The 15,472-nt window shown below is 42.8% G+C and overlaps 2 protein-coding genes across 11 annotated transcripts in view; both read right to left on the bottom strand.

The window, feature by feature from the left end:
- SRRM1 (serine and arginine repetitive matrix 1) overlaps window positions 1–3,924 on the bottom strand; it is a 31,308-nt gene extending 27,384 nt beyond the window's left edge. For 3 of the 8 annotated variants that reach the window (XM_074976079.1, XM_074976080.1, XM_074976084.1), the window contains exons 1-2: window positions 3,785–3,923; window positions 234–323 (exon numbers count right to left, since the gene is read on the bottom strand). In XM_074976079.1, the coding sequence (XP_074832180.1) occupies window positions 234–323; window positions 3,785–3,805 (111 nt within the window). In that variant the 5' untranslated portion in view covers window positions 3,806–3,923. Of the gene's footprint in view, window positions 1–233; window positions 324–3,088; window positions 3,247–3,784 lie in introns of those variants that run through there. The other 5 variants (XM_074976082.1, XM_074976083.1, XM_074976085.1 and 2 more) reach the window with 3 other exon arrangements.
- Window positions 3,925–13,481: 9,557 nt separating this feature from the next.
- NCMAP (non-compact myelin associated protein) overlaps window positions 13,482–15,472 on the bottom strand; it is a 35,676-nt gene continuing 33,685 nt past the window's right edge. For all 3 annotated transcript variants that reach the window (XM_074976288.1, XM_074976287.1, XM_074976286.1), the window contains one exon: window positions 13,482–14,408. In XM_074976288.1, the coding sequence (XP_074832389.1) occupies window positions 14,267–14,408 (142 nt within the window). In that variant the 3' untranslated portion in view covers window positions 13,482–14,266. The remainder of the gene's footprint in view (window positions 14,409–15,472) is intronic.

Raw genomic sequence — 15,472 nt, 5'->3', positions numbered from 1 at the left:
AGTTTTATTTTTGTAAAACCAAATCTCAAATCTGGTTCCAAAGCTTTCCAGAACCATTCTTTTCATATTATAAAGATATCATTTACAGTCTTATGTTTGTGTGTACCAGTTCCGTCAACTGTCTAGGTAAATCGCTGAAAGACTTTCAGAATTTTATCTTATACACCTTCCTCGTGACATCTTAAAAGTTTACTTTATTCCACATCCCTCCTGCTCAAATTAATTCAACTTACTTTCTTCTCCAGACATTCTGCAAACTTCAGCTGCTTCAACAGCTTCTTCTGTTTGTTGCTGAAGCGATTGTCCTGCTCCGCACTTGTTCCCTAGCATAGAAAGATTTGGTCAATATGATATCAAACTTTCTTCCACATCAAATCTGTCACTTATGCCCAGCCACATATATGCACTAAAAGGAATTTTGACTAACTGCATAATAATTACAAATATTCAGTTATACCACATGTGAAGACACTTTCAAGCAGCATTCCACTTGCACAATAATGTCAAATAATTTTGAGTTGTAGTATGCAGTATTGTCAAAGAGTTCTGCTCGGAGGGAATAAATCCAAGAACGAAAAATGTAGATGTCCAGGGCATTTACTATATAAATCAAAGGTGAAATCTTTTAATACTGTTATTCACCATTGCCCCCATGAAAACTGGGGTCAAAGATGAACTTGGTTTTAAATCAGATTCTCAGGTCCATACTGGAAGCAGTACAGATGCACAGCTGCAAACACCGTAATGCTGAAAGTGTAGACACTGACTCCAAAGGGTTCTCTTGCTGGTGTAGTTCTCCTGGAAAGGCAGCAGCTAGAATGGATGTAAAATCCCATTTAATTAGTTAACGGGTTAAATGTCAGGTTTAACCTGTTAGCCAATTAAATGAGGGCAGGGGGCGGGGACGGGATTGGAGCATCCCCTCTGCACAGAGAGGGGCTGCTCTGGCTAGGCAAGCTGCTCCAGACCCTACTGGTTAACTGTAGATGGTAAACCTCTTCAATCCGGGGGAGGTTAATCAATTAATTGTTAATATCGCTCGTAGTTATGCGAAATGGAGAAGAGCCATTAATGCTGAGAAACAGGGGAGTGGATTCTTCACACTCGGGTTGACAACTTTTGGATGTAGACCTGGATTTAGAGCTCAAATCTCAGAAATTAACTTACACACAGAAATTATTACAAAAGACAAATATTTAATCCTTTACTCAAGGTACAGGTGACTAAGTTTACCACCATCCTTTACCGTTCATTAATCTAGAAAGTAAGAAGCCAAAGGTTTTGTTGATTGTACACCATGATAAATAAACTTCTGCAAAAGTAAACATAGCTCAGTTTGTCTAGACCAAAAGTTCTGAAATATTGTTGATTAGCATTGTCTTGAATTACTCTGTTTTCATATTCACAGCTTATGTATCCAACAACCCCTACAACTGATTCAGAAGGGAAGAATTTATACATTCAACTTCCCAAACCTTATTATATGGCAATTAACATGCGGGCCCAGACAGTTTGGGGATGGACCTAGATGACAATCAAGTACACAGAGAGCTTTGCTGCATTAAGGTATGCCACTTGACTTAGAGCCATTTAGGCTACGTCTACACTAGCCCCAAACTTCGAAATGGCCACGCAAGTTTACATATTCACTGCCTCATTAGCATGCGGGCGGCCGCAGCACTTCAAAATTGACACGCCTCGCCGCTGTGCGGCTCATCCCGACAGGGCTCCTTTTCGAAAGGACCCCGCCTACTTCTAAGTGCCGCAGCCACCCGCATGCTAATGAGGCACTGAATGTGCACTGGTCACCAAGAGATTTCAAATTGCACGGTACAATCTGCACTTCAGTGAAGAACCCAAGATGTAAATTGTGAACAGTGTGTTGAAATCATGTAACTTTCCAAGATTATCATTAAGTGCAACAGTCCTGTCTGATTTGAGGAAGAGTTTAAATTGCTAAACTTGTTTTTATAATAATCCATCAAAATTAAAAATGTGTTAAAATTATTTTTGCTATAATTGAGTATTCCGACAATAAAAATTATGCATATAAAAACATCGTTTAGGAAAAAAAAATCAGACATTGAACAAAAATCTGAAACTCTGTGCAGCAGGAAAATAGAGTCAAATCTTTGCAGGGTCATGCCCTTCAACTGTAGGATCCCAAGGCAAAATCTTTTCCCTCTGCTTTCTAAAGAACTTGCATGAGGAAGAATTTGAAATTTATATTTTTAGCACCACAAACTCTGACAATAGTCTCCGGCATACATAAAACTTGTAAGCTAATCCTATACAGAAACCAGGCTAATTCTAATTATATAAAAAAATTGAAATGGATAAATATACCCTGGATATGTCACACTGTTTAAGTTTCAGGGTATCTAAGGGTGTTCTTCCTGCAGTGTTTTAGGAAACACAAAACACCAATAACGAGGAGTCCTGTGGCACCTTAAAGAGTATGATTAATGTAGGCATAAACTTTCACCTGCAAAAGATGCTTCTGACAAAGTGTGTTTTGTCCACTAAAGCTTATGCTGAAATAAAAGTTAGTCTTTAAAATGCCACAGGACTCATTTGGTTTTTTTTTGAAAACACAGACTAACATTGCTACCCCACTGAGACAAACACCAAAATGAACAAAAACCCAGGAGATACACATTCTTATAATTTGCCTTTATCCAGTGGCTTGCACCTGCTAATTAACCAGAACATCACATATGTGAAAATCAACATCTCCTACCCCATGGAAGCAGGAAGGACACATCAAATTGTTTTCTGCTCCTGACTGGCACCAAAGAACCTAACAGTCAAAGTCACACTCTCTTTCTACCATCTCGTGGTAAAAAAAAAAAAAATCAGATGCTTTCACGACAAAGCCATAAAGTCACCCAGCTATAGCGAAGGGGCTGTACAACATGATCTACAGACCAACTAGGGAGCTGCAAATCCAGGCACATCCACACGTGTCTGCACAAGCAGATGTGGATGTAGATATCTGCTGCTCATTTTGGCAGCTATGGGTGCGGATACAAACTTTATCTGGAACCCCGCAAATCTGCAGCTATCCGCACGCGTCAACGGAGCTTACATCTGGGGACACAAATATTGTATCCACCCAGGGCGCTATACATAACCCGAACAGCAGAGTCCCTGGCCAGGAGCAGAGTGAGGTTCAGAAGCAGCGCCGAACGGAAATCGGGATCCAGCCCGGACACCTCACTTGGCCAGGAGAGACACGTCTCTTCCTCCCGCGGGGCTCCGGGCCCGGGAGGCCCACATGGCGCGACAGCAGGACCTGGCGAAGGCCGAGCGACAAGGAAGGCCCCGCCTCCGCCTCCACCTGGCGCCTCAGGGCCTGGAGAGGAGACGGGGCATCACCGCAGCCCTTGGATGACTGTGCGCGTACGGGGAGGGTGTATAGCCTCCCCCCGCTGCGCAAGGGAAAAGGGCAGGTCCCTCCCGCCTCCAACGTACAAGCACCTGAGACAGCTCCCCCACGCCAACTCCGCGCGATGACAGTGTCCCCCCCACGGCCCATCCCCATACCGCCTACTCTCCCCCTCCCCCACGGTTGGAACGAACCGCACCGACCACCTTCCGGCCGCCATTTTCTGCGCCGCGGCTCCTCACGGGAGCCTGCGTAGGGCGGGAGAAGAGAGAGGCACGGCCGCGCTCGCGAGGGCACCCGGCAGCGGCGGCAGCACCCGCCACGGTACTTCCCAGCGACCCCACTCCCCGCGTTCTCCCGGCCGGGCCGCTCCGGCCCACGGAGGGAAACACTTACACGGAAGAAGCCCGCGTCCATCTTGCCTCCTCCTGGCCGCAGAGCACTCCCTATCCCAACATGCACCGCGGCCACAGGCTCCCCCTCTTCACGTTCACCGCAGGGAGGAGGAAAAGCAGCGAGATGAAAGACGGAGGCAAGCTACACGGAACGGAGTGGGCAGGGCCAAACACGACGCAGTTGCGAGCCACGCCACCGTCAGCCAATCAGCGGATGCGACGAAGAGGGCGGGCTGCGCTCTAAGGTTAACCAATCAAAACGCACGCCGACGGAAGTGGGCGGGGACATGGAGTGGGAGGGAGAGTTCATGTGTCTATCCAGCATGGGCCGACCAATGAGGAAGCTGTGGGTCGCGAGAGGTGGAACCTGGCGTTCCCGCGCGGCAGCCGGGAAGAGTGCAGTGCGCGCGCCGGCTGGGCGGAGGGTGGCTGGGAGTTAGACGTCAGCTCATGGGATTGTGCAGCTAACTGCGCATGCGGTAGAAGCTGCGCGCCTAATATAATGGTTTGGGTTGAGGCTGGTTGACCAGTATCGGCTCACCTGTTCCTTCTCCTGTGAGGTATCCGCCTTCTACCCCTCAGCGCTTCATAGGAGCCTCAGTGGGACAGAGTCCTTCTCCCCACTTTCAATAGGATAGAGCCCTCCCACTCCCACCACTCCCTCGGGGACAGGTCCCCCCTCTTCCTCCTTCACATGCAACAGGTCTTCTTCCCCCCCCCACCCCCCGCCCCAACTTACTGCCCTCTGGGACAGGTCCCCCCTTTCCTCCTTGATCTGCAACAGGTCTTCTCCCCCTCCCCATTTTTGACTTTGTTTTCACTAGCAGAGTGTTTTTCATAAGAACATAAGAATGGCCATACTGGGTCAGACCAAAGGTCCATCCAGCCCAGTATCCCGTCTGCTGACAGTGGCCAATGCCAGGTGCCCCAGAGAAGGAGAACAGAAGACAATGATCAAGTGATTTATCTCCTGCCATCCATCTCGTGCCCTTGTACTGAAGGCTAGGGCACCATACTTTACCTCTGGCTAATAGCCATTTATGGACCTAACCTGCAAAAATTTATCGAGCTCTTTTTTAAACCCTAATAGAGTCCTGGCCTTCACAGCCTCCTCCGGCAAGGAGTTCCACAGGTTGACTGTGCGCTGTGTGAAGAAAAATTTCCTTTTATTAGTTTTGAACCTACTACCCATCAATTTCATTTGGTGTCCCCTAGTTCTTGTATTATGGGAAAAGGTAAATAATTTTTCCATATTCACTTTCTCCACACCATTCATGATTTTATATACCTCTATCATATCGCCCCTCAATCGCCTCTTTTCCAGACTGAAAAGTCCCAGTCTCTCTAGCCTCTCCCCATCTGGGAACTGTTCCAAACCCCTAATCATCTTAGTTGCCCTTTTCTGAACCTTTTCTAATGCCAATATATCTTTTTTGAGGTGAGGAGACCACATCTGCACGCAGTACTCAAGATGTGGGCGTACCATAGTTTTATATAGGGGAAGTATGATATCTCTTGTCTTATTATCTATCCCTTTTTTAATAATTCCTAACATCCTATTTGCTTTACTAACTGCCGCTGCACACTGCGTGGATGTCTTCAGAGAACTATCCACTACAACTCCAAGATCCCTTTCCTGATCTGTCGTAGCTAAATTTGACCCCATCATGTTGTACGTGTAATTTGGTTTTCCCCACTGCACTCGCCTTTTGCCAACTAGCCCACTGTTAACCAGATGAAGCACTCTGGCCTTTATGACCAGGTAGCTACAGGAATTAAACTGCAGGCCAGGCACCTAGTGTTGAACTCGCTCACCTAAAGGTAAGATCAGCAAAAACCACTGCAATTTTCCACATGGAAAAATAACTTCTAAGGTGAAGACAAAGTCTTAGTTAGCAGGATTCTTCTCCTACACCTGTGTTTTGCTCCTTTGCTGCCAGCCATTAAAGCAGTGTCACTTCACTTCCCCTATGCTGTGCTTCAGAAATTTATCGATTGATTTAGCATTTGCATATTTGCTAAGCAGTAGCATAATCATAGGCTACGTCTACACTAGAGAGTTTTGTCGACAAAATTGGTGTTTTGTTGACAAAACTCGCGAAGTGTCCACATTTCAGATGTGTTCTGTCAATAGGAAAGCAACAGAACTTTGCACTTCTGTTGGCAGCATTCTGCTGTTCCCACGAAAGCCAGTGTGGATGCTCCAGGGGGTCCTCTGTTGACAAGGCTTCCAGGACCCCGGGTAGCCTTGTCTGCAGTACTTCAGGTTGGCCATTCTGTTGTGAGAGCGGCCAGATAGTCTGACTGCTCTTTGTCGATAGAGCGGCTTGACAGAGCAATCCACTTTCATGCGTGGCCACAGTCTGTCAAAAGACGTTACGTCAGAAGATATTGTCTGACGGTAACTTCTAGCAACAAATCACTCTAGTGTGGATGTAGCCATAGTGGCCAAGTGGAGCTTACTGCAGAATTAGGTTAGCAGATGCGCTGCAGCTTGGATTGTTTTGAAGATCCCAGTGGTGCCGGCTGGCCACACAGAGGCTTTCCACAGTCCAGAATCAGCTAAGAAGGTCCCATTGACAACATGGCAGGGAGAAGCTAGATGGGCAAGCAGTAGAGTCTGTGACAAAAGCTGATTGGTGCTTGACGTTAATCATCAGTTTTCATGCCACAGGGACTTCACTCTAAGTCCTAGCATGTTGGCCTCAACTACAGTGCCAGTTGGTGTCATGATGAAAGATGTAGCTAATGGGCTAAAAAGGTAATTGAATAAGGGCAAGCTTGGTTTGTCATTTACCTTCTCAAGCAATTGCCAGCTGTAATTAGAGCCCTGCACAGATACAAAATTTGTATCTGCATCTGTAGCTGAAAAAATGAGCTGCGGATATCTGCTTTGACATCCACAGATGGCAGGTACCCACAGATATAAAGTAGGTATATGCATATTTGCACAGTTCTAGATACAGAATTTGTATCTTCATCTATATCTGCACAAACAAGCTGTGGACAGCTGCGTCCACATCCACAGACGCGGATACCAGTGGCTATAAAGTGGATATTGGTGGATTTGCACAGCTGTATCTGTAATCTCCCTCATGATGTAGTGGGGTACAATGGTGGCTCTGAACCTGAAGCCATAGAAGATGAGTCAGTCAGAGAATTTCTATGATGATGAGCATTGCAGAATTGAATTGCACATCAACAAGTTTAGCGTGTACTGACCAACTGCAAATGGATGCATAGTGTTCTGCTACTGAGTGCAAGTTGGCAAGAGCTGAAATCCTTAGCACTGGAGTATCTGCTGCCCTTGAAGAATCTGCTGGTTTGCTGAGAAGGCTGTTGTATGTCTTGCCAATATAATAACTCTACATCACACATGCATGCCCGCTGAGCACTAGAGAAGAGTGGAATGTCCTGCAGTCTGTTCACCACACAGTTAGTGCAATAGGGCTTGATCCAGCTGTCATTACAACAGTGTAATTCAAGAACAACTCAGGTCAAAACTGGTTTGAAACTGTTTTCAGGCCCTATGTCTTTAGCAACCAGGACCTGCTGACAATTGCTTGTTTCACATATCCTTAAATTAGCTTCTCTCCAAAATGCTTCCAGCCTCTGGAGGAAGAGAACATCTGAACATATAGTAGATGGTTTTCCCATTGCTTCATTTTTTGAATTGACTGAAAACAATTTTTGAAAGCAGAAGTATTTAGTATGTAGAGGAGAGAATAGGTCAACATCTCAAAGATATTTACTCTAAGTTACAAAAGTATATAGTATGCTTGTAGAACATGAGTTTTGAAAGTGATAAAATCCACTGCTTTCAGAAATGGGATTAGAAAAAAAACTTTCTTTGCTGGATATCAGATAACTTCTCACCATGTCAGTTTCCTGTGAAGGAGGTTGTAATAGCTACAGTCAAAGGTAGGGCACTGGATTACCTAGATCAGTAGTAGTCTGACATACTGTGACAATTCCTATGTAACATTCACATTGTTGCATATGAAAAAGGGTTATTTAAAAATTATGCTCCCACCTAAATAGGGAAAGAGGGGTTATATTTTTTTTTAGATAAAAAACAATCTATTTGTAGATACTGGATTTAGGGGTGCTGTTGCACTTTAGGTTTGACGTGCTACAACCCAAATACATGGGTACTGCCTTCAGCACCACTCCTCCTATATAAGTTGTTCAGTACCACAGTCTATGTATCTTTAAAAAAAACAAAATGGGAGTTTTCCAGTTTGATTATGCTGTGCATTTAATGGCACTTTGCTGAACCACACCAAGCACAGTTTCCCTTTTCTCTTTGATTAGCAGTAAGTATCTCCTCAGGTGTATCCAGCAGAAAATAAAGATGTTTTCAAAAAATAGCAAGTGTGTGTGCACAACTGCAAAATTTTACAGGGACTCAGTTGCAGGTGTGGGACCTTAGATAATATTCAAAGAAAAAAAAAACAGCTAGATTTCAAATTGATATTATCTCTTTTCCAGTATGTCACACTTCCAAACTGGAGATAATATTCTGCTGAATCAGGTAATGTTTAATGTGAAGCAGTGGTAAGTAGCCATATAACAGGCATAGAAAGGATTAGATTTTTATCTGTGAATGTCAGTAAATACCAATTTCACTGTACACACACCAACCAAAGAAAACGTGTGCAAAATAACAGACATTTTAAATAGGCAAAGTATTAAAAATGCTGCTTGAGAATGTAGAGCTTCATTTAAGGATATTTCTTTGTATATTTTTGATATGATGTTGACAGTTAATTTTAAATGGTTATAAAGCTTTAACTGAACCTCAGCATCCACTGTCAGTCTGCCAATCACCCACCTGTTGTCTAAACCCATTTGTAATTTCTCACAGCTGTGAAAATTTAAAATAGAAAGTTGGAGAAAAATTCCTTTAAAGTAAACATTGAAATTATGCATCAAAATTATAAAAAATAAAAAGAATTCCGCTTATTTATAACCACAAATGGTGACAAATTTCTGTGACATTACCAACTGTGGCAAAGCTGGAGTGAGGGGTGTCCATCACTTAGGCTGCACCTACACTACAGCAATCTTTCAAAAGAGGTTTTTCTGGAAGAGATCTTCTGAAAAAAAACTTCTTTCAAAAGATCACATCCACATACAAAAAAAAGCAGATAGAAAGATTGATGCGCTGTCATTAGAGAGCCTCCGTACAGCCCCTGCTCTTTAAAAAGAACAGGCCAAGAATCAAAAAATCCAGCACCATGAAGACTGCTCTTTCAAAAAAAGGGCCCCTGAGGCATCTATACATGCTTTTTTTCATGTGGGAGAGGAAGAGGGCCACTGCAAAAACTGCTGCATTCTTTCAGTTTCAGATTGAAAGAGTGCATTTTGTGTGTAGACGCTCCGCTTTTTGTTTTTTCAGAAAAAGGCCCTTTTTTCCCCAAAAGAACTTGCTAATGTAGATGCAGCCTTATGGTTTAATCTGTAAGGAAATATTCCCTGTAAAATAGGGTAGCTGCGTTCTATCATATGGAAAAATGACACTAGGTGGCGTTACATACCCTCTGCTAAAAAAGTGAATTAAAAAATGCAGAAGGAACAAAAACTGGTTTGTAGATGCTTGCAGATCCATTCCATGATAGTGTAGTTATAAGGTTAGTGTGGGGAGGTTTTTTAGTATGTTTGCTTACTTATTTTCACTCTGGAACCAAAGAGTTGCCGGGCTGGTTTCTGTACATAGCTTACACTTCACAATACAGCATTGGTGCCTAAGATGCAACTAAATTGGTGTAGCCAGACAAAATCTCCCCACTACAGACTAGCTTTTGCCTCCCGTCTTAGGTGCCTCAGAGCACACAGGGCACGGAACAGCAGTTAAACAGCACAGTCTTTGATGCCTTCCTAAAGGGGCCCAGATGTGCTGGCTCATCGCGACCCTGAGAAACAGAAAACACAGATAGAGGGCTAGCAGGCTAACCGTTAACCAACGGCCTCAGGAAATTACCCTAGCTGGCATTGATGGAGTGATGTGCCCACACAGCCATCCCAGAAGAGAAATCTCTGCCCTTGCAAAAGAATGTCCTGTACTCCCAAAATTGCTTCTCTCTTGTCTTACAAGTGCAAATTAAGTAAGAATTGCCCTTGTGAAAACTGGCGTCACAAAAGACAGACCAGTACGATCTGGCACCATAGATAAGAAAGAGAATACGTGACCCAAGGGTATAAAGATGGGCCCAGCAGCACTCTGACTCTGAGTGCATCTTCACCAGCTACCTGCTGCTCGGGTCAGGTGATTGCCTCCCGAGGTCTGCAACTGGGGACGCCGAACCTTGTATTCGTCTTTCCACAGAATTGAGTGACCGATCCTGGCTTGGCTACGCTGGTATCGAGAGATGCAAGGAGGGTAAGATGTACCCACATTAAGGTCTCCTTTTGGTGTACACAGTTAAAGAATTAGAGCTCTATAGATTGATGTCGTTGCATTAAGATGTCGTATTGGATTGTAACATAACCTGTTAACACCTGTACTCTGCTAGCATATAAGAAGTAGACAATAGCCTTTTGTAACCATAAGCTTATAACTGTAGCTTAATAAACTTGTAACTAGTTAAGATCTAAGCCTAACTGCTGTTACTCTTTGTCACTGCAACACAGCGGCACAATCAAAAGAACTTTAACTGTTTGGTTACCACAGCCTGGCCATAGGCGAGAGTGCTAGGAGCCCAGTGCTCTAGCAGTTAAAGACTCGGATGGTAACAAGGGCATAGTTGGTACCTCACCGCACATTACCCAGCCACTGGCTAACAACTGGGTAAAGCTTTCCCTGTCTGTGAAGGATTGTCTTGAATGTAGTTATGTTTCAGTAAATTCTTTAAGATGAAGATTATTATAGCTTCTGCCTAGAAGCAAGCAGAATATTGAAGCCTTGTCTAATCTTAAGATTTTTCAGCTTTAACTATACCAGCAAACCTTACCCCCCCAAATGTAGATGCAGTTGTGCCAGTATAGAAGTGTTTACTGGTATAGTTTATTTCAGTTTAGCAAACTGTAGCTTGACCAGGCTTTTAGCAGCATAGTAATGTTGTTGGAAACTGGGTAAACAGGCTGGTGGCAGTTTGCAGATGATACTAAATGACTCAAGGTAACAAGCAGTCCTGTAGCATATTAGAGACTAATAAATGTATTAGGTCATGAGTTTTTGTGGGTCATGTCAGATGAAGTGGGTTGTACCCATAAAAACTCATGATCTAATACATTTGTTAGTCTCTTAAGGTGCCACAAGAGTGCTTATTGTTTTTGAAATCAGACTAACAGAGCTACTTCTCTGAGACTTTTTACTCAAGATAGATAAGTCCAAAGCATCCTGGAGAGTTGCAAAAGGATATTACAAAACTGAATGACTGGACAACAAAATGGCAGATGAAATTCAGTGTTGATAAATGCAAAGTAATGTATATTGGAAAATATAATTCCAAGTATTCATTTAAAATGCTGAAGTCTAAATTAGCTGTTACTACTCAAAAAAAACCTCTGGATTATTCTGTATAGTTTTCTGCAAAACATCCACTCAAAGTGCAGTGGTCATCAAAAAGCCAAGAACATTAGGTTCCACGAGGAAAGGAATAGATAAGACAGTAAGTCTCAGTGGCACAAATATAAATCCATGATACACCTTTACCTTGAATATCACATGCAATTCTGTTCACCATTCTTGAAAGACAGACACATAAGGACTGCAAAAAATACAGAGAAGGGCAGCCAAAATGATTAGGGGCATGGAAGAGCTTTCTTATGAGAGATTAGAAATGCTGAGATGGTTCATCTTGGAAAAGATAACTGAAATGTGATAGAGATCTCCAGATTATGAATGACGTGTTAAAATGAACAAGGAAGTTTTATTTGTCCCTTTGCATCTCAGACAAACTAGGGGTCACCTAATGTAATTAATAGACAGCAGGTTTAAAACAAACAAAGCTGTACTACTTCACTCAGAGGTCAGTCTGCCTGTGGTACGTGTTGCCAGGGTATTTTCTGAAGTTCAGAAGTATGATTGGATTAAAAAAAGAATTACATACGTTCATGGAGGACACATCTATCAATAGCTATTAGTCAAGATTGTCAAGGAAGCAGCCCCAGTGCTCATGGTGTCCTTAAACCTCAGATTGCTAGAATCCAGAACTAAACAACAGTACATGGATCGCAGAAAGTGCCTTGTTCCGTTCACTCCCTCTGAAGCATTTGGCACCAGCGTCTGTTGGAAGATAGGATACTGGGCTAGATAGACCTGTAAAATTTCTTATGTGTAGACTAGGCTTGAGTTTACCTCACTGAGATTATTGGGATGGTTCACACCTGTGAAAGCTATTGTTTCAGGCTGTCTGCAGACTCATCTCTATCATTTACACTCATTTCACATTGAGTTGGTGTTTGCACATGTAACAGCTAGGGGGTTTGCTGTAGTTTTAAATAGAAGCTGAAAGTCTGTAGAACAAGATATCTTCACAGAGGTGCTGATTTGGCATATGGCACTTTCCTTTCTCAGCTCTAGATCAGGGTGAAAAAAAAAATCACCAGGTTTTGTTGGTAGAACAATAAGCCTAATGTTTTTTTCTTGTTGTGTGTTTTAAACTGAAGCACGCGGGAGTGTCAGGTTGACTTGTGACCTCAGGTTTTGTGATGGGGAGAATTACAAATGAGTTGCAGTCAGACTAAAATCCTGGACAATTATTTTAAATATTCAAGTTTGTACAGTATTTAAAAACGTCCTTTTCAAAACTGCTTTGTTGATCAATGTAAATAGTTACACCACTTTTTAAGTGACATTGTGTCCCAGGCAGAGCTGGCCTTACAGTACGTATAGAAGCACAAGTTGCCAGAAACAGATCACTAAAACACACCATGACAGCGTGGGGCCATGAACAGGCTAAGTCCAGAAATATTAAAAGAGGCCAGTGTCCTCTCCTAAATCTGTACAAACAGAAATCAATTTGGTCTGCCTGTTGCAAATTTTATTAAGGCCTTCAGAAGAGTAGAATCCAGGTGGCCACTAGCTTTTTTTCATGCTTAAAGTTAGTTTCATTGCATGCAGAACTATCTTTTAATACAATGCCAAGGATGTCATTTAAACCCACTGAATCAAATGAATTCTGACTCAGAGATTAACACTGTACTCAGCTGACCGTCTGTTGTGTCTGGGTATTCTAGTGTTTGGCTTATGCTGCAACATGGATCCTGGGCAAGTTGGAAAGATAGGGTTAATGCTCTTTAGAACTCTCACATGTGTATCTCTGTATCGGGGCTTTTGCACAAGGTGAATTATTAGATCAGTAGGCTTCGCTGCCTTCTTCTGAACCATTACAGTCTACTTTGTTAGCTAATGTTCAGGGATGCTTTAAAATGTAGCTCCTGGACACAATAGGCCACAGACAGTGTGACAATGCAGTCACTGTTTTGCACCCAGTGGGCCTTTGAAAAAATCTTTGGGGAATTTTTGTTGAATTACTGCACACCCACACCTCAGACAAAACCAAGCAGCTTGTGGTTGCTTTAAAAATTTATTTGTCTTAAAAAAAAGCCTGTTTTGATTGAAACATTTTAGTTATTTTTAATATGTCTATCTTTAAAGCAAAGCAGTCACTAGTTTACTATCCCCTTCCTGTTTTTCCTCATCTAATTTAAAAATAGAAAGATTTTTCTCCCCATTCCATCATTTTGTAATAAATAAATAAATAAATAAGTACTCCCAAGCTGAGAAACCAACCCAAATAAGGCTGCTGAGTCAACATCCCTGAAAAGAGGGATTCAGCTGGAAACTTACATACTCTGTCAAGCTGCTAGAACACTTGAGATCTTTTTTTTTTTTTTTTTTTTTTAAAAACATATATCAGTCATACTCTGTTTTATCTGAATCCATTTGTATATATCTGATTGGAAAGGCCAGTGAAGTCTGAATATAGTTTTGTCACTTCACATGCCATTCTTCATGCTTAAACAAACATGAAAACATACAACCATAACAAATCCAACAATGAAGCAAAGTTCTAATCTTTATATGGAGAGCTTTCATCTTCATCACTACTGATCACTGCAGGAAAGAAAAAGAAAACCCATCAAACTTCTCACGTCTAATCAAGAATGTTATAAGTACAGGAGCACATATCTTTTAATCCCTCTAAAGGGTATTTTTGTCATTGGTTGCCACTTAACATGTACAGTTCTACAGAAAAAGTAGACTGTGTTCCTGCTGATATGATGCCATCGCATTGTTAGATCGGCCATACAAAGGTTCTCAGCCTTTTATTTGTTCCTTCTAATAAAAGAAAATATATCCAGTTACCCACACAATCCTTGCTTTCACCTACACAGGTAAAAACAAGGCACAGTCACTATTCCAGTGCCAGTCCTTCTCTGGTGGAAGAGTCATAGATCTATGTGAATAAAGAATCTGGTTGTCATGTCTCATTCTAGGAGATTGCTTTCACATAGGCAAGGCAAAAGCCCACCGTCATCGGTTCTGGATATGGCTGTCCATTGGTATAATAGTTACTGCTGTGGGTTGGTTAGCACTATTGCTGTTTTGTCCAGAAGCAGGAGGGGTCTTGGTTTTGGCACTTGTGGGTTCCAGCTCTCGTTTTGCTCTCATGTGTCTGTGAAGAGAAATTAAAATTTCCTTGTAATTTCTTATTTGTACAAGTGTGGTCTCTCCTCTTCTGCGGAAAAAAAGGCAAGAATCATGGGGCACTGAATATCCAGGGTGAAATCCTGGCCATACTGAATTCAGTGGAAATCCCTGGCATTTTAGTCAATGTCATCGAGATTTTCATTGCAAGATTTTAACTAAAACCCAGTTTTCCTAATGATTCATCAGTGTGGTGACAAGAATCCTAGATTCCCACTCCACTTTCCTTCACAAAAATGCTGGAATAAGCAGCTGTCTGCATTGCCCCACTGAGTTCTAAAGAAAAGGGTCCAAACACCAAGAATCTTCCGTTGCCTGCTCCAAAGAGTTATTCCCTGGGGACAGATAGAGAGAGCATTACAGTTTCTTTGGGGGATGATGAAGAGGTGGAAATGACCAGTACAGCTGGTTGAACAAGTAAGTACGTAGTTTTTTAATTTTTTTTTTTGAAAGTTGTTACTGTTTTGCAAGGTATGATGAAAAGGATCTTTTTTATTCTCCCTCCCCACCCAAAGTTTTTGCAACAGTGGTGACAAGAGGGACCTCTGGGCTCTTTTAAATCACCCAGGCAGGCTGCAGAGCTCCTAAACATGCACAGGATATTACTAGCTGCAATGAAAGCAGCTGGGTGGGTAAGTCTGTGGAACCCACAGCTGTGCTGAAAATGCATGCCAAGCAGCACAGCCGCCAGCTCCCTGGGCACTAGCCATTGCAGGTACAGCGTTGCCCAAATGTCAGGCGGACCGCATCTGTGTGGCCTGGCTTGTGCATGCATGGGGGCCCATTACCAGCATCAGTTCTGGGTCCACTGTTCCTCCTGGGGAGATGTCAGAAATGGTAGACAAAGCTTTCTGAAGTGATGCACAAAAAGCCTCTGGCAGACTTGTTACAGATACTCTTTGTATCTGAACAGCAAGAACAAAACACAAATCCACTTCGGCTCTCCTACTTGGAGCAAAGTGAAACTGACCGGATTTATGGTCAGTTTCAGTTTGCTGCTGTGCTGACACAGGTAGTGGAGCAGCAGTGGGC

Source organism: Carettochelys insculpta, chromosome 24, assembly GCF_033958435.1.
Source record: "Carettochelys insculpta isolate YL-2023 chromosome 24, ASM3395843v1, whole genome shotgun sequence".
NCBI classification, from domain to species: Eukaryota; Metazoa; Chordata; order Testudines; family Carettochelyidae; genus Carettochelys; species Carettochelys insculpta.
The sequence above is the reverse complement of the archived record's forward strand: the minus strand, read 5'-3'. Positions and strand labels throughout refer to the sequence as shown.